The sequence below is a fragment of the Artemia sp. Qi Xiang Cuo genome, chromosome 1 (genome assembly GCF_049724085.1).
Source record: "Artemia sp. Qi Xiang Cuo chromosome 1, ASM4972408v1, whole genome shotgun sequence".
NCBI classification, from domain to species: domain Eukaryota; kingdom Metazoa; phylum Arthropoda; class Branchiopoda; order Anostraca; family Artemiidae; genus Artemia; species Artemia sp. Qi Xiang Cuo.
This window is the reverse complement of record NC_142794.1, coordinates 26,405,870-26,426,339: the sequence shown is the minus strand read 5'-3', so window position 1 is coordinate 26,426,339 and position 20,470 is coordinate 26,405,870. Positions and strand designations below refer to the sequence as shown.

The 20,470-nt window shown below is 33.8% G+C and overlaps 1 protein-coding gene across 1 annotated transcript in view; it reads left to right on the top strand.

Moving 5' to 3' along the window:
- Positions 1-20,470, top strand: part of LOC148956163 (glycine receptor subunit beta-like) — a 163,343-nt gene that overhangs the window by 47,448 nt on the left and 95,425 nt on the right. The window contains exon 5 of the mRNA XM_089094262.1: positions 12,116-12,198. Coding sequence (XP_088950388.1) covers positions 12,116-12,198 — 83 coding nt within the window. The remainder of the gene's footprint in view (positions 1-12,115; positions 12,199-20,470) is intronic.

Genomic DNA, 20,470 nt, shown 5'->3' with positions numbered 1-20,470 from the left:
GCGTTATCAGCATCCTTTGTCGGTTCTGTCAGATAAAATTGACAAAATCTAAGTGTTAGAGTGAATATTTTTTTTATCAACATCTTCTCTTGGATACATCGGAAAAAATAGACAGAATCTACGTATTAGATTGAAGAAATGCTTTATCAACATCATTTGTCGGATATGATGGATAAAATTGACAAAATCCAAGTACCAGAGTGAATAAATTCATTATCAACATCCTTTTGTCTGCTATGTCGGATAAAATTGACAAAATCTAAGTATCAGAGTGATTAAATTCTATATCAATATCCCCCTCTTGGATACATGGGATAAAATTTATAAAATCTAAGTATTATATTGATTACATACTTTATCAACATCCTCTAGGTTCATTATAAAGATTATTTATCAGGTTTATCGTATAAAAGTGACCAAATCCATGTATCAAATTGATTACATTCTATATCAATAACCCTTTCTCGAATACATGGGATAAAATTGACAAAATCTAAGTGTCAGAGTGAATAATTTTTTTTTATCAACTTCTATTGTCAAATACATCGAATAAAAATGACGAAATCTAAGTATCAGAGTGAATAAATGCTTTATCAGCATCCATTGTCGAATATATCGGATAAAATTGGCAAAATCTAAGTACCAGAGTGACTAAATGCATTATCAACATCATTTGTCGGATATGTCAGATAAAATTAACATGTTGGATAAAATTGACAAAATCTAAGTGTCAGAGTGAATAATTTTTTTTATCAACATCTTTTGTCAGATACATCGAATATAATTAACAAAATCTAAGTGTTAGAGTGAATATTTTTTTAATCAACATCCTCTGTCAAATACATCGGATAAAATTGACAAAATATAAGTATCAGACTGAATAAATGCTTTATCAGCATCATTTGTCGGATATGTCGGACAAAATTGACAAAATCTAAGTATCAGAGTGAATAAATTCATTATTAACATCCATTGTCGGATATGTCTGATAAAATTGACAAAATCTAAGCATCAGAGTGATTAAATTCTATATCAACATCCCTTTCTCGGATACATGGAATAAAATTGACAAAATCTAAGTATCAGAGTGAATAAATGCTTTATCAACATCCTTTAAATGTATCATCAATATCATATGTCAGATACATCGGATAAAATTGACAAAATGCATTATCAACATCCATGTTAGACCAGTTATAGATGGCAGCACACCCGCTCAGACACTTAGTCATAGAGAGAGATATGCAAAAATTTGAGTTAATTTAAGTTCACTTATAGTGGCACGCCACTATAAGTGAACCTAAATTAACCCATTTTTTTATATTTCTTTCTATGACTAAGTGTCTGAGTGGGCGTGCTGCCATCTATAACTGGTCTAACATAGATGTTGATAATGCATTTTGTCAATTTTATCCGATGTATCTGACATATGATATTGATGATACATTTAAAGGATGTTGATCAAGCATTTATTCACTCTGATACTTAGATTTTGTCAATTTTATTCCATGTATCCGAGAAAGGCATGTTGATATAGAATTTAATCACTCTGATACTTAGATTTTGTCAATTTTATCAGAGATATCTGACAAAGGATGTTGATAATGAATTTAGTCACTCTAATACTTAGATTTTGTCAATTTTGTCCGACATATCCGACAAATGATGCTGATAAAGTATTTATTCAGTCTGATACTTAAATTTTGTCAATTTTATCCGATGTATCTGACAGAGAATGTTGATAAAAAAAATTATTCACTCTAACACTTAGATTATGTCATTTTTATTCGATGTATGTGACAAAAGATTTTGATAAAAAAAAATTATTCACTCTGACACTTAAATTTTGTCAATTTTATCCGACACGTCAATTTTATCTGACAGATCCGACAAATGATGTTGATAATGCATTTATTCACTCTGGTGCTTAGATTTTGCCAATTGTATTCGATATATTCGACAAAGGATGCTGATAAAGAGTTTATTTACTCTGATACTTAGATTTCGTCATCTGACATCGTTTTATCTGACAATAGATGTTTATAAAAAAAATTATTCACTCTGACACTTAGAGTTGGTCAATTTTATCCCATGTGTTCGAGAAAGGGTTGTTGATATAGAATTTAATCAATCTGATACTTGGATTTTGTCAATTTTATCCAATATACACGACAAATGATGTTGATAATGCATTTAGAGGATGTTGATAAAGCATTTATTCGTTCTGATACATATATTTTATCAATTTTATCCCATGTATCCAAGAAAGGGATGTTGATATAGAATTTACTCACTCTAATACTTAGATTTTGTCAATTTTATCCGACATATCAGACAAAGGATGTTGATAATTAATTTATTCACTCTGGTACTTAGATTTTGTCAATTTTATCCGTCATATCCGACAAATGATTTTGATAAAGCATTTATTCAATCTGATACTTAGATTTTGTCAATTTTATCCGATGTATCCAAGAGAAGATGTTGATAAAAAATATTCACTCTAACACTTAGATTTTGTCAATTTTATCCGACAGATCCGAAAAAGTATGCTGATAAAGCATTTATTCACCCTGACATTTAGATTTTGTCGATTTTATCCAACATATCCGACAAAGGATGCTGATAAAGCATTTATTCACTCTGATCTTTAGATTTTGTCTCTGACACTTAGATTTTGTCAATTTTATCCCATGTATTCGAGAAAGGGTTGTTGATATAGAGTTTAATCAATCTGATACTTAGATTTTGTCAATTTTATCCGATATACACGACAAATGATGTTGATAATGCATTTAGAGGATGTTGATAAAGCATTTATTCGTTCTGATACATATATTTTATCAATTTTATCCCATGTATCCAAGAAAGGGATGTTGATATAGAATTTACTCACTCTAATACTTAGATTTTGTCTATTTTATCCGACATATCAGACAAAGGATGTTGATAATTAATTCAATTACTTTGGTACTTAGATTTTGTCAATTTTATCCGTCATATCCGACAAATGATTTTGATAAAGCATTTATTCAATCTAATACTGAGATTTTGTCAATTTTATCCGATGTATCCAAGAGAAGATGTTGATAAAAAATATTCACTCTAACACCTAGATTTTGTCAATTTTATCCGACAGAACCGAAAAAGTATGCTGATAAAGCATTTATTCACCCTGACATTTAGATTTTGTCGATTTTATCCATTATATCCGACAAAGGATGCTGATAAAGCATTTATTCACTCTGATCTTAAGATTTTGTCAATTTTATTCGTTGTATCTGATAAAAGATGTTGATAGAAAAAAATTTATTCACTCTGACACTTAGATTTGTCACTCGTATCCCATGTATCCGAGGTAGGGATGTCGATATAGAATTTAATCACTCTAATACTTAGATTTTGTCAATTTTATCCCACATATCCGACAAAGAATGTTTATAATGAATTTATTCACTCTGATACTTAGATTTTGTCTATTTTATCCGATATATCCGACAAATGATGTTGATAAAGCATTTATTCACTCTGATACTTAGATTTCGTCAATTTTATCCGATGTGTCTGACAGAAGATATTGATAAAAAAAATATTCACTCTAACACTTAGATTATGTCAATTTTATCCGACATAACCGACAAAGGATGCTGATAAAGCATTTATTCACTCTGACACTTAGATTTTTTCAATTTTATCCTACATATCCGACAAAGGATGCTGATAAAGTATTTATTCACTCAAATATTTATATTTCTGTCAATTATATTCGTTGTATCTGATAAAAGATGTTGATAGAAAAAAAAATTATTCACTCTGATATTTAGATTTGTCAATAATATCCCTTTTATCCAAGAAAGGGATGTCGATATAGGATTTAATCACTCTGATACTTAGATTTTGTCAATTTTATCCAACATATCAAACAAAGGATGTTGATAATGAATTTATTCACTCTGATACTTAGATTGTGTCTATTTATCCGATATATCAGACCAATGATGTTGATAAGGCATTTATTCACTCTGATACTTAGATTTTGTCAATTTTATCCGACGTAACCGACAAAGGATGATAATAAGGAATTTATTCATTCTAATACACATATTTTGTGAATGTTATTTGATGTATCAGACAAAGAGAAGTTGATAAAGAATTTATCCACTCTAATACATAGATTTTGACAATGTTATCCAACGTATCCGAAAAAGGATGTTGATAAAGAATTTATTCAATCTGATACTTAGATTTAGTCAATTTTATCCGATGTATCTGACAAATATGTTGATAGAAAAAATTTATTCACTCTGATACTTGATTTGGTCAATGTTATCCTATGTGTCTGACAATAGATGTATGCAAAATCTCATTCTTATATCTCCGATGTTTCAATAGACATTCTAAACGTTTGATATGCTAGCATACTCTAAAAATAATGAATGCATAACAATTTAATTCATAGCATATTTTTAATGAAATAATGACATGTAGAATATTAATACAAAAAATATATTATGATACATTATTAATATCAATGAGCAACTTTGGACATTTTGAATCTATTCCACAAAATAGTTCAACATGTTCTCTCTTGATATTGTAGCTATTGTCTTCTCTTAGTTTGTAATCAGTAGAATAATCATTATTCTATTTTGAGTCATACAAAATATTTACTGGTGTGTCACCGACAGGTTCAATATACGTTTCATCTTTGGTATTATTTGATTCATTGACTGTTTGATCGATGGTAGTAACGTTTGCCGACACTTTGTTTTTCATCGATTCATCTTTATATTCCTTAGTGATATTTTCTACCAATGCCATTTTTATTTTTCTGGCAATTTTACTGTCTATTACAACATTATTTTTACAAAGGTAACAGTTTCGGCACTTAGACAAGATATGGTTTATGATATTATTAGAAGAGTAGGCCTTTCTTTTCCCCTTTTCTTTCATTTTAATGCTAATTCCTAAATGATGACGATAGGTTCTATCAGTAGGTAGTATGTTACCTATAACACTAGTAAGAAGATGCCCCTCTTGATCAACGATTATTCTTATTTTGGCATTCTCTTTGAGTACTAACTCCTCTGGAAATAATACTTTCACATATCCACCATTTGTATAATTGAATTGTTTTGGTACTCCAAAGAAAATTAATTCCTTAGTGTCATGACAACACATGCATACGTTTCCGATAGTGCTACCACTTGTACTTGTTTCTTAGTTCAAATACTTCTCCTTGTCAGCATTCAATGTTACAATAACACTAACATGTGAACACATTTCTACTGGGGGGTCATCCACATGTTCAATATGCATTTCATCTTTGCTATTATTTGGTTCATTAATTGTTCGATTAAAGGTAGTGACGTTTGCTGGTACTTTGTTTTTTATCGATTCATCTTTATATTCCTAAGTGATATTTTCTGTCAATGCCCTTTTTATTTTTCTGGTAATTTCACTGTCTATTATCACATTATTTTTAAAGAGGTAACAGTTTCGGCACGTAGACAAGATATGGTTTATGATATTAGTAGAAGAGTATGCCTGTCTTCTTTTAATCTTCCGTTGAATAATAATATCCGAAAGCTGACGATGGGGTGTAACAAGAGGTAGCATGTTACCACAAGCACTAGCAGGAAGATGTCCTTCTTCATCAACTATTATTTTTATGTTGGCATTCTCTTTGAGTGCGATCATCTCTGGATATCTCACTCTCGCATATCCACCATCATAAGAGTTTTTATTTTTTTGGTACTCCAAAGAAATTAAATTCCTTACTGTCATGACAATGCAAGAATATATTTCCAATAGTGCTACCACTTGTACTTGTTTCATAGTTCAAATACTTTTCATTGTTGGCATTCAATGCTAAAATACCTTTAACATTTGAACACAATGTCTTAAAATGCTCCATCTTCACTTTTTTTTAAAGATATGAATTATGTGTTTATCCCTCCACAGCGTAAAAAATACTGATTTAATACATGCAATAGACTAGGTAGTGTCAATAACCCGCAATTGAGTGCCACTAGGAAAGCTGTGTCGTATCTATGAGCAAGCATAGAGTATGATTGGTAGACCCGCAAGCATATTTCACATAATTTTAAGATATGTAAAAAAAAGAATAATTTTCGTCCAAAAAAAATTTGGTTCAAAAAAAAAGTTCTACTACAAACAATATTTTTCTAATAGTAAAGGTCATGACTAACATATCTATACCATTCTCATTTTGAGTTTGGAAAATATTAAATGTAAAGTTTTAATGTTTTAAGTATGTTTAATCTCATTCGAAGACATGTAAAAAAAAGTTGAAAAAATTTATCTTGTTAAAAAAAATAATAAAAAAAAGTTAAGAAAAGAAAACTTCAAAAAAGTGTAAAAAATTAGGGGGGCCAAAAAGTTGGGGGGAGGAGACTCCCTTGGAGTTTGGGGATTGGGGACCTTTGGGGGTTGAGGTCCCTGGTGGTTAGGGTCATTGGTGCTTATGATCCTTGACGGTTCATACTCATATACACCTCACTACTTGATTTGTAAGGATTTCTACGGGTTGTTCTGAATTTCATTATTATAAATTCTTTTCTTGACATCTACATCTCTATTAGTATCAACTTTTTAGTATACTATAACGTTAGACTCTATTTTAAATTGAAAACACTGTTCAAACGCCACTTGTGTATTATACAGAACACATCGAAGAAGTAAAGCCAGGTCAACTCACAGGACCACTTTATCATCGTTAACCATTTTCGTAGATTGATGGTATTCCAAATTTATAATAAATAAGCTATGAGTTAACAACCCCGAGGGGTTACCTTAACTGCTAATCAGTTTCACCCTTTTTCTCCACCTTCTCACGATCCGATCACTAATTAGGATCATTCACATCCCTATTATTCAATCAAAAATTAATATCGTTCATACAGACCAATTCGCAAAGGCTATAACCTTTTTTGCCTATAGAGTTAGTTTTTACGCAAAATGATTCAACATCATATGCCAATCAATCAATTCTGAGTGTAGCATCCTATTCTTTAATTAGCAGCGACACATTCGTAACAAACTAGTCTTGACTAAAGGCAATTGTCCAAAAAATCAGAAACCAGTCTCATTGCCTTACACAATCTCGTGTGCTCTTTAAAAAAGTGTATAGGTCTTGTAGAAGTATAACATAAGTGTGAGGGGATACTCACTCTCTTTGAAAAGGTGTAGAGCATCCATAGAATAGCACAGTAAGGAATATAAACCAAGCAAATCCATAAGGCCATGCTCTGGAAAGGTACCAAGGAACATAATGTACGCAAATAGCATGGTAAGGAACATAGTCTACGCAAATCCATAATTAGCATACTACTGCTGACTGTCAAACAGAAAGGGAGACAGAGGTCTGAAGATGATTCTCTCGAGAACTTTGGATATAACAGGAAGAATTGAGATTGGACGATAATTACCTATCTCAGTTGGATCCCCCTTTTTAAGAACTGGAATAACAATGGCTGACTTTAGTAAATCAGGGAAAACTCCGTGGGCTAAAGATAGGTTTGCAATATGCTTGATGGGCTCATAAACAAAAGGAGATATGGTCTTCAGGAGCTTATTACTTAATCCAAGACAGTCAGGAATAAAACTATTAGGATGAAAACCGATAATTTTAAGTGCCTCATTGCTATCAGTTGGGCAGAAAAACATGGATCTAGGATTGAAGCAGGGAAATACAGCCTGTACGGAGAAGCGGAAGTCAGTATGAGCAATATTAGAAAAATAATTATTAAATGCATCAGGTTCATGTAAAGGGTCAATTCATTTATCATTTGTGTCTTTAAGGCGAATAGGTATAGACTTTGATTTTCTATTTTTGAGAGTATATCATTAATGGTGGACCAAATCTTTTTCAAGTTTCATTTGCAATTGAGAATTGTTGTATAATAATAATTTTTTTTCGCTTCACGGATGAGTTTAGTGTATAAGTTTTTATAATTTTTATATTTTGATAGGTCAATATCACTACTGGTCTCACAGGCTAACTTATATAATTTGTTTTTATGATATGAGGAGACAATTAGGCTATTTGACATCCCGGGGCATATAGGGATATTTTTCCGGTTAGGTTTACGAATAGGAAAAGTTGAATGGATAATCTCACTTAGCCTTTGCGCAAAACCATTTGTGGCAAAATTTACAATTTAAGACAATTTAATGACAATTTAAGACATCGGACCAGTCAGTGGTTCTTAGGCAATCAATAAAATAGGTTATATGTTACTACAGAGTTGTAATTTCTAGTAGGTGTTGGGATATTAATTCTAGGGCGTAAGGGTAGTGGTTGCGAAGATAGTGACAAGTAAATAGGAAAATGGTTTGACAGATCCGAAAATATTATATTTGAGGACAGGTCATTTCCCAGGGAAGTGGACACAAAAATTTTATCAATTAATGTTGAAGTTGATCTCACAGGATCAACTCTACTGGGGAAAAAATTGTGGGTAGAAGACCAGAGCGGTTTTTTCGCGTGTTCAATATTTTTACCAACATTGAGTAGATTGCAATTAAAGTCCCCAAGAACTATTGCCTTTTTATGGGATAGGTTAATAAAATTAGAAAAGTCATCAAACAGATTACAAAAACATGAGGTTGGAAATGGAGGAGGTTTATAAAATAAGGAGAGTATATAGGAATTTTGGCTGATAACTATGTTAATAGTTATTGAATAAATACATCTGAGATTTATTTGTGTAGAGAAAATAGCGCCGAAGTGGGTTTTTGCCAAATTATTCAGAATAATGCATTTCAACTGATTGGGTAACTCTAAATGGGAAATAAGCATAGAGGTAACTGTAAAGCTGGTTAATTTAAAGTATACGGTCGATTCATCTTCCAAAGCATTTTGAGAAACTGTGCGAAATCTGTTGGGAGTAATTCCAGGTAGCTTTGTCGATCTTGATGTCTTTCCTTGCGCAGGTTTTTCCTAAAGAGGGTTCTTCAGTTGTTTTTTTTGGGGGGGGGGCACTTGGTATCAAGGGGAACCATGGATTAGTTTTATCTCGGATGAAATTATTCTGAAAATTTTCAACACTAAGGGAAGCATTGGGAACTGTTGGTGTCCTGGGGGCTGCTGATGGTATGGGGGCTGCTGGTTGCCTCGGGCCTGTTGGTGGTTCAGGGGCTGTTGGTGGTTCAGGGGACTATTGGTGTCCTTGGGACTTGCATTGCTACAAAAGGGATTGGAAGTTGTTGCTCTTTTGCTATTCTTAGTATCTCTGCCCTTTGATTATATTTGGGACAGTTTCCTTTATCTAGGGACTGGTGTTTGCCCTTACAATTAGTACATATTGGGTCAAAGTGACCGTTTGACTCATTATGGTCCTTGCCTAGGTTAATCTTACAAATGTTGGAATCCTCTCTGCAGTATTTATCTGAGTGCCCAAGCTTTAGACATTTAGTACACTGTAATGGCTTTTCTTTGTAAGGCTTGAAAGATTTTTGTTGGCCAAAGAGGAACACTTTGTCAATATTAAATTGACCTTGAAGCTCAAACAACACAGTTTTAAAGTTTGAGGTTTCAGTGGTTTCGCGACCAAGGGTATGGACACTAGAGACCGGAATGCATTCATCTTTTTCGGTCATCAATGCTTCCTTCAGGTCCGAGTTTAGAAACGATTTAGGGACATTGTAGAGCAATATCTTTGTTTATATCGGGCTTGGGGACCACAGATGGGCTATGAAAACAACATTTTCAACACTTTTCAGTTCTATTACCTTTTTCACTGATGTGGGATCGTTCAAAAGGATATCAAGGGATCCTGATCTGTTCATATTCATTTTAAAGTTGCAACGAATGGTATTGAAGAGGGAAACTTGCAACTTTGGTAGATCACGGTTGTTAAACAAGCAATTCAAGCAATCAGATTGGGGAACTAGTTGAATAATTACCGGGGAATCGGCTGGATTTCTTGAAGAGTTGTTCGTGGTATCGGTTTGATGTATTATTACTGAATCTGGTGGACTTTTTGTTCGCTGTCTTCTACGCTTAGCCGAGTTAACTATCTTAAAGCCTTCTTCATCTTTTTCAGTATCAGTTGTTGAGGGTGATGGACATTGGGTGGTATCCATGTTTAGGGTATGAATACTCTTCAGAGGGGTCGCTGGTACCGACGCAGTTGTAGGGGGGTTCTAGCAAGGGCTTTTGAAAATGGTTGAAAGGGGGACTTACTCATATCCCTATCAGGAGGTTGTTTTGGAGGCTCCTTTTTTCCAAACATTTGAGCTATTCAAAATCACAAAATCGAACACTAATTCGAATTTGTTTCTCAATAAAATCAAAATAATCAACAGTAACGAGAAAAGTATCAGTAATCTGGTTTGGTGTTTATTTTTAGTTTCCAAGAAATTTAAATATTCACTATTTTAACAAAGTTGAATAGGTTAGTGGGTCACCTTAAGTCAAAGTATCCACAAGTCTTATCAAAAACATGAATTATTCACGTTTTGTTCACATTTTAGGTTACGAAATTGCTGGTATCCAGATTATAAATAATTCACAAGAGAAGTCTTATCAAAAACGTGAATTAATAACGTTTGTGTTCATAGGTTAGGTTGCGAAATTGCTGGTATCCAGATTATAAATAATTCACAGAAGAAGTGTCTCCTCTGAACTCACAATCAAGACTGAAGATATATGATATATAACATGATATATAACAAATAGGTCAAAAGATCAAAAACTTATGTTTGTATGTGTACAATGTTTGTAAGACTGATCTTTATCATTGTTCGAAATATATAAAATTCTTTTAGTTTAGAAATATCTCTCAAATGTTTTGAGCCTGAGATCTTAATATATATTATTTCGTCATGTTTGCCGAATGAAATCCTCTTTCAGCTGACTTTAGAATATCTCCCAAAGAGCTTTTGGATCTGCAGAATTTCAAAAACCAAAATCTGAACGAAGAGTATTTGCATTACAGAAAACATTTTGGACTGTGTCGATTCTTCTAGACCATCTATCTACTGTTTATCGTCGAATGACGGACCATGAGCTAGACATGCTTGTTTGTATGTAGAATAAGGAACCTGATTCGCAGTAAGAAGATCTTCAAAACTTGTTGAATACTTCACGTGATACAGAAGAACTCGCAAACAGAAACACTCCGGAAGAGCTACCAAGATATTTTCTTTGTTGCTCGCTTTCATTTTGACTGGCTGTAATTCACGCTGTCACATATATTCTAACCGCATATTCCTATATATATATATAAATATATATATATATATATATATATATATATATATATATATATATATATATATATATATATATATATATATATATATATATATATATATATATATATATATATATATATATATATATATATATATATATATTGGAGGGGGTATTTTTTGTGGCAGTGGGGGGATTTTGACCGTGGGGAATTTTGTTGGGAGGAAGCTTTCCGGGAGGTATTTTAAAGCAGAAGTTTTTCAAAGGGAGAATTTTCTAGAATGCATATACGGAATTCTTTTTATTTTCCGTACTTTTTATTTGGCGGCTCAATTTTACATAGCAAGAGATTGCTCGGAGGAAATTGTCCAGGAATATTTTTAGTGGGGTTAATTATTATCAAGAAGTGAATCACCTTGGTGTAGGGGGAGGTATTTTAAAGGGAGTAATTTTGCACAGGAAGAATTTTTCGTTGGAGGAGGAGAATTTTCCGGGGAATATTATCTTTGGAGTGGGATTTCCTAGCTTGATTTTAAAAACAACCAGAAATTAAATAACAAAAGTTATCTCAAATGAAAGTAAGGAGCAATATTAAACTTAAAACGAACATAAATTATTCCATACATGAAGGGGCTGACCTCTCCTAAATTCTTCGCTCGTTGTGCTAAAGTTTTCAGTGCTTCTTTTTCCAATTCAACGACCCTTGTTTCTCAGGTGTTCTTAAAGAGTTTTGACAAAAATTTGAACTTTAGCGTAAGGTACCTGGGAGGAATAGGGGTGAACCCCCCTAAAATATGGAATAATTTTTTCTTCTTAATTTTCAGTTTTGCTTCTTACTTTCACTTTATTTTTTTTTACTTAATTTCTAGGTTTCAATTTACTTTTTACTTTAAGGATATCATTAACCATTCCATATGAAGACGATTTGCGTGTATATCCATTCGATGTATTGTCAGCAAAATTCACACTTGTAAGTTGTAAGTATACCTGTTTTCGTTTTTGAGTGTTTCACTTTTGTATTTCATCTAGGCCTATATTTTCACTTCTCTGTCTGTGATCCTTAATCCTTAGCATACTCCGTCATTCGTTTGCTTCCAATTCGGTTCTATCAGCCAAAATGTCACCACTTTCTTACAATAAAAAAATTATTACAAATATATATATATATATATATATATATATATATATATATATATATATATATATATATATATATATATATATATAATATATATATATACATTAGTAGTAACCTATATGCTGATTTGAGGAGTGATTGCGTAATTTGTCTTATCTCTAGCATGTATAAGAATATACACTATAGTTTGACGTGCACATTGTAAAAAGCGATTAAACCTTTTATACCTATAAAGTGATCAAACACGTTTTGAAACTATAGTCAGGATTGTATAAGAAAAGCAGACTGCCTATTGCTATATATTTCAATTGCACAAGGAATTTCACAAGAATATACAGTACAGTTTCACGTGCACATTGCAAATAGCGAGCCAAACCTATAAAGTGGTCAAAAATGTTTTGAGAGTATAGTCGAGATTGTATAACACAACCAGACTGGTTTTTGATGCAACACCCATTTTCTTAGGGCCAATAGGATTTCCCAATAGGTTTCAAATTGACTCAATGATATTAGCGTGATACTCTCAATCAAAGCATCGGGAAATGTGCACTCTAAACGTACATTCCCTGTTCGTACTTTGCTCATATCCTGGGTCCCCGACAGGTCCAAAAAAATTACGCCATGATTTTCTGAAAACATTGAATCGGTTATTCCATTTTCAAATAGTTGGGAGTCATGATCTAGGGATTGCTTGGTAAACTCGTACAGAGTTCTATAGGATTTTTGTCAAAAGATAGAGTGTACAGTGGAATACCATTCACTTTGCACACAAGGCTAGATAGACAGAAAAAATTAAAATCATGGGGGGATTCAGTCCAGGATCCAACAGCACTGCCACTCTTCACAAAGTCCAAAGCCAATTTTGATGGGACTTCTCCATTGATAAATGATGAATCGGTATAGCTTTGAGAGCCGGTGACAATGTGACGTTGATTGGTGATTGTATGGGGGACAAGAAGTTTAATGTTGTTGCCATTGGCTCTTAGTTTTTCCACTGCCAATGCAGCAGAGCTCATAACCTGTTGTTTTCGGAGGTGGAGAATTGCCGATGTGATAATGACATTTGCATTGGGTGCTGCAGGAAGTGTTTTTCTCAAAATGAAATTCAACGCGGCTAGTTGCAACTTTATGTCAATCTTGATATTGGAGGGTAACCATTGGGATATATTGAATATCTCTTGATTTAATTTTCCAACTAAATGATACTCCTGGCTCACTGCAGTAGTCAACTCGCCGTCAGTATCAACACCTGATCGATATTGATAGCCCAATGACTGTCCTCTAAACTCCTTGCATGCCTTTGGTGTCATCATCATAAATTTTATGTAGCTTGTATAGTTGGATAAATTATTGCTAGTGCTCCCCAATGTTTCATTAATAATTACATTAATTTGTTTGAACAGACTAATTAGAATACTGTTTTCGTATGAGAGATCACCAGTAACACTTGGAGTTGTATTATCCCGAATTTTTCTTCACCGCAACATTTAAATTAATAAATGTTGATGAAAAATCAATGAAATAGTCTTCATTGGAAAATATTTGAAAGTGCATATTTTCCGAAAGGGGTTGTTGGGGGTGAAATTGTTCATAGTAACCATACTTGACACTGACATCAACATTTTCAGCATTGAACAGATTCAATGAGGAACTGATTGATGGATGTAATTCCTTGTGGGGGAGATAAGTCATCTTAAGAGAAGAAATCCTTCTTTGATCTAAAAATCTTTTTCTTTTTCTTCTTCTTATTGGTCTTCCTTGTCTTATTCCTCAAAGTCCTTGTTGATGTCCTTCGCTTCCCGCCTGGGTAGAGACTGATGAGTGAATGAGAAACTCGCATCCTTTTCAACCCCTTCCCATTTTGCTGAGATTTTAATTGCTCACCAACGGCTCTTGCTGAAGATCTAACATTTTCCTTAAGACTCTCCTTGAAATTCTTGCCCGACCTCCAGTCGTTTAGTGTGGAGGCAACAAAATTTGATGCAGCAGGTACAAGATATTTTCTGGCTAGGCGTAGTGCAGAACGAAATAGCCTAGCAAACCAGCTAGCAAGACCATAGCCAGACATTGTATTACACCCCTTGTAGTAGTCCAATCCATTGCCTAATTGACGTGGACTCAGAGCACCAACATAGCAATCGATATCGGGACAGACAAATGGAATTGTTCTATTGTTCATTTTAGGTGTTGGTGTCGCCGAAAATGGGTCGAAAATGACATGTTATCACTGCTAGGCCTTGTTTTATTGCTAGAGTATCGACCAATTCAATTCTTAGTGTTATCTGACAGAGTTCCAAATACAAAATTGCTACAGTAACATACTGGATATTTTTTATATTATAGTGATGAACAAGATCATGGGTTGTTTTCCGTTCAAGAACACGTAAGAGCGGGATTTTTGGATTACCAACTCTCGATGTTTCCACAAAGGATGCATAGAGAAATATGCAAGAGTCTGAGGCAAAACCAGTGGAAAATCAGCAAAAATAACTTTGTCCATCCCGTAAACGGTGCCAGTGTTTTTCCCATTAATCACATTCTGTTTAAAGCCAAGGACATCTCTCAGGTTATCATTGAGAATAATTATTTCAGTGTCAACAGATGAGGTAATGTAAATCCTATCGTGTTCCATTGAATAATTAAAATGGAATGTACCATTCCTACGATATGAGATTTTTCTATTGATTGTACGACATAAATCTGTCATATTATCATATTCAATATATTTCAACTTGACATGTGGATATTCGCTATATTTAAGTGCTTCAACCCATTCATAGTCGACAAAGAGTGACCAATTGAATGGTATAACTTTTATATCATACACACGATCCTTTCTCAGGATTTCATAGGTATTTTTGAGAATACAATCGACAAGAGCTACTTCATACACACCGTCAAATTTGATGGCGGGGGAGACTTTCGTCCAAAAATCACTTGTCTTATTCAAGTCTTTGTAGAAAGGATCGGAAACGTTGGACATAAATGTTACATAGAATTCATTGGGCATTGTCAATATCTTCAACACCGATCCAAGAATCAAAATAAGAGTTGTATCCTAGCCACTGAACAAGTAACTGTTTCTTACCCCTGCAGAGTACAAGTCTTTAATATCTTTTCAATTTGATAGATTTCACTATTATTTTTAACTTTTTGTAGTTCATAGTCATAAAAGCCGCCGAGAATCTCTTCATCTTTGGTATCGCTCAAACGATAAGTTATGGGTTTAGTGTCTAGGATTTTTTCCACTTTAAAAACTTCTGTGGACCACAAGTAATCCCCCTATTCAAAACATTAGTTGTTCTATTAATTCGAACAGTATCAACAACACTGAATTTTTTTTTCTTATTGACAATCGTTTCATTGGAATATTGTTTAAGAAAGGTGTCAATTGCATCATGATCAGAATGATGAACTTCCGTTGGGGTTGAGTTGGACTAGGATCAATGAGGTCGTTGATTATAAATAAACATGATTTTATCTAAATCCTGAATAAAAGCAGAAGTATTTTTCAATGTACAATATCTTGAAATTAAAATTCGAATATTTCTTATAAAACGTCCAGCCAATACCGCGTTTATAGGACTATGACTAGAGCAGTGTGCTATATTTCACTAGTACTTTTGCAACATGAGGATTACCAAATTCACTACCGCGATCCGTATGAATTTCTTTATACGAATCCTGTTCGAGAATACCTTCTATAGCCTGAGCAACTTTAACGCCTCTCTTTGACCGCAATGGAATTGCATATGCATAACGACTATAAACACTGATTGCATGTAGAATTTACTTGTACGGTGTACTGTGACGTCGTTGAATCTCATCTAGAGTTAGGAGATCTGCTTGCATTATATGCAATGGGAAAAAGGCTTTAGTTTTTCAATGATGATTAGCACGAAGTCTTTCAGAAATTCAACCATTTTTAATATAAACGCGTAATGCAACGTCCGCTACCCTTTTGTATAATAGTTGTGGTTGGGGATGGGGTGATGGTGGCATGATACGTTTTCATTTTTTTCTAGGTATCAATGGTGTGATCTTCCTCGCTACCATTGTCAAGTTTCCACTAGGTGTGCTAGTATTTTCCAAGATTGATTTAAAATCTTCTTCTTCTTCTTCTTCCTCTTCATGTTCATATTTTAATGGTGTTGATGACGAGGGTGCATGTTCTTTTATATTTTTTTATAATTTGACTATTGCTAATAAGGCTTTTGGGGAAGTTTAATGTATTTAGAAAGTTGTATAGATGAGCATCAAATGATAATAGTCCTTTACGATATGTAACCATATCATAGATTAAATCAAGTAGATTATAGCTCTTGCCCTGAATTATAATCCCTTTCCCATTGCTATCAACTTGAATATGATCTTGACCACTTTCCGTGACATATGTTAGGAGTCGTGTTCTTTTTTCAAGAAAAGAGTTTGGCCATAGTATTAACAATTTCGACAAAATTTAATACAAATACTCCTTATTTAATTTTTTTACAGCAGCAGCAGCAGAATCCTGAGGAGATGATTCTTTTTTTTATGGTCAATACCACTGGCCTTTGCACGATAGAGCTTATGTTTGTCCACTCGGCGAAGGGCATCTTGAAATATAAGCTGTTTTTTATCATCCTCGATATTCTCGTTGTCAATGAATTTACTCAGATTGTTCTCAAAGTGTTCCACGGGTTAGAGAGCGAGTTCTATTGGAGTCAATTTATAGGGTTTTGCCATTCTCTTGAGATAACTGTTTACAAGTCCTGTAATTATTGGCAGTAAAAGTGTGAAAAGACTACCGCCCGCCTGAAGAAGACGTTTCTTTTTAAAATTCTTTCCTTTCTTTTTAGAGGTCAATTTACGTACAATGGAACGATTTTGTTTAGCTTGTTCCTTAAATAGTTCTTGCAGTTGAACATTACTCTCAGTCAAATTTAAACAAAGTTCGAATATTAGATTAATGAAATCATTGTCAATACCGTGTTTCAACATGGCTTTCCCAAGTGATAGCTTTGAATTGCTTATAACTGAAAACAAATATCTATTTTCATATAGTTTCTTCAGTGTCATGATAGCAACTAATAGGTCTTTTTACTGTTAACGGGGAGATATACTGTAATTTCATTGTCAAAAATATCTGTGAGTACACGCAGTTCCTCGGGTGTATTTTGATTAAGATCCAATAGTAAATAGCCGTAGGGTTTATTAGTTGCCTGATTGTATGCAGAGAGCAAAAATTTAGGGGCCCCGGGGTATATTTTTTTATTGAGAGTTATTAGCGAGCTAGAATTATGAACAACTCTGTAGATGATATAGTAGGTGCAGTTCAATGCAAGTGTTCGCATACATTTGCTCTGATGAAAGAGATTGCGTAGAACCAGAGTAACGGAAATCTGTTCATGATGAGAGTGAACAGTGAACAGTTGCAGCATTTAGTGGGACCATTGCTCAATAGATTCAGCCAGATCGTAAAAAATCAGCCAAGAGTTTGGTTCAATAATGCTGAAAACATCAAGTCCCTGTGTGAATTGTATCTGAACCAATCCCGCCGTGCCCATTGCTTTTATTTTATCGTGTGACTCCTGCCAAATACTGTAACAATAGTAGATTTTTTTCGGCTTTTCCACAAACATTTTATCGCAATTTTTAATTATTTTAGATAAAAGTGTTTTTTGCCTGACATTGACGGCCCAGACAGAAACGATCTGAATGGTGTTTTAAATTGATACAAGTTCCCTTCAACACGTCACCTAGACAACTAACTGTAGACTATAGTTGTCTAATGACTAAATAATTTCCCTATTACCACTAGTCCGTTCAAGAATAATGAGAAGATGAATAAAGAATCATATTTTCTTTTATTATACGCATAAAAGTAAAAGCACTATATAAAAACTACATTGAAAATGAAAAAAAAATTAAACACGAAAAAATACACTTTTTTAAAATTTATTTATAATAAAAAATACAACATTAACATAAGCACTAGAAAAAAACACTTTAATGGATACACTTTGCTATTTAATTTATTTATAAAAAATACAACATTTATTAGAATATGCACACACACTTAAAATAATATCACACTTTTATTTACAACATTTTAAATTTGAAATGGGGTCCCCCGGGGGGGCGGCCACTGCGGCGGCCGGGAAGCGCCGCGGAGCCAGCTGCGGCTGGCCGGGAAGTGCCGCGGGGCCCGCTGTGGTGGACCGGGGTGGGGCTCACTGCGGTGGGCCGGGGGCGGGGCGGGCCGGAGGGGGGCATTAAATAGTGGAATTTATGTGGAAATTGCTCTGCCTTGCACACACACACACACACACACACACACACACATTGAAAATTGTTTGTGATAAAGAGAAAAAAAAGAATTTAAAAACACCCATCACCCAAAAAAAACCTCCCATCGAATTTTTACTTTTTTAATGAATTTAAGTTAATTTTTGTAAACCCAGTTACTTTCTGTACTCTACACATTCAAATCGGTCTGAGATTAAGTAGTGACTGTGTGGTGGTACCTTCACACCACCTTCAAGTACATAGACTTTGTCTGATATGGCCAACATGATGTTATTCTCAACTCTAACTGTGTAGTTTTTAACTTATAAAGAACGAATCGCCATGACTTTCGTTCTTGGGACTAAATTATAGTTCCACAGAGTTTCTATACACACTCATGTTGAAATTATTTTTTACAAAATGTGTAGGTACCCCCTTGCAAACTTGTTTGATATCCTTGTTGTGCGTTTCCACACAGTATACCTTCGGCCCAGGAAACACACCACTGGATATCAGATCACTACCCGTTTCAGATTTTAACATTAACAATTGATTTGAGGCCCGGCGTTTCACTAGCTCTGGGTAGAGGGATTCATCCCAATTAGTGTAGTCGATTCGTGAGCTAATGTACTCGCCATTTTCCAAATCATTCAATAGATTTTCAGTTTTGACTTTTAACATGAATGAATCAGTGTCCCCATAATACACTTGAACTTGTCCCTCAATCGGCCACTGTACCTTGCATACATTATAATAAAATGACAACATGAGTTTTTTAGATATTTCAGTTATTGCACTCCCGCCTGCAATATTTTTATTTAAAACAATGTTTCTTTTCTTGAGATGTAGGAGCACCATATTGGAGTCTATGATTGTGAATGATGTGAAGTCTGGATCCGCAATGATTCGAGCACAATCTTTGGGATTGGTTACAATGTCAAATCGAGTTCTTTTTTGTACGCCTTTCACACATTTTACCGAAAGCTGAGTTCAAAATGAGTTTATAGACTTCTTTTTCAACCTTTGTTTTTCCTTGTGAACGTTTACTGACAAAGGTGTCAATAAACGTTTTCATGTATGGCTTTTGATCAAATTGGAAGGCTCTATGAATCTCTGTGACCTTGAAACCATTGGACACCATCCATTTCAATAGCACGTGATGAACAACGATATTCTTTTTCGGGTTGAGGTCCACAAATTCCACAAGAAATCTATGCAAAATCATGATAGATGGGGATTACTCTGAATCCCGCTTAGCATGCACATAGCCATTGCCGAAAACCTTAAAAGGGAAAGATTTGTTCTTTGGATCCAATGTAAATTTGTTCAAATAATACTAACTTGTGGATTTTTGGTTTATTTCTAATTAAAACATATTTTCTGAATATTTTAAGAAACTAATGCTGATCGAAAGGCTCTCACCTGGATCTTAACGTAATCTTCTAAAGAAAGATATTTCTCGATAGTCACCTGATCTGAGTAATTATAAAAAAAAACACTTCAAAACTAAGGATTCTTACAGATTACTTAGTTAGCACAACAATTTTTTGAGTTTGCGATAAATATTGAAGACATTAATTTGTTTGAATGATGAATCGTATTTATCCTTCGTGTCTTGTATACTTTCGCAGCAAAATATAATGAAAAGTCATATTAAGCACTAAATTTTTAGTCATTCAGAGAAATAGCTCATTTCTTTGAGTCAAAGCTATGTATTCCTCAGGGAAAGGCACATATTTTGGATCATGAGTTGTATTTTTACTTCGTATCTTATATAATACAGATGCAACACATAGTCAAATGTCATTTTAAGCACTATTTTACGTTCTATTCAGGAGGAAGGT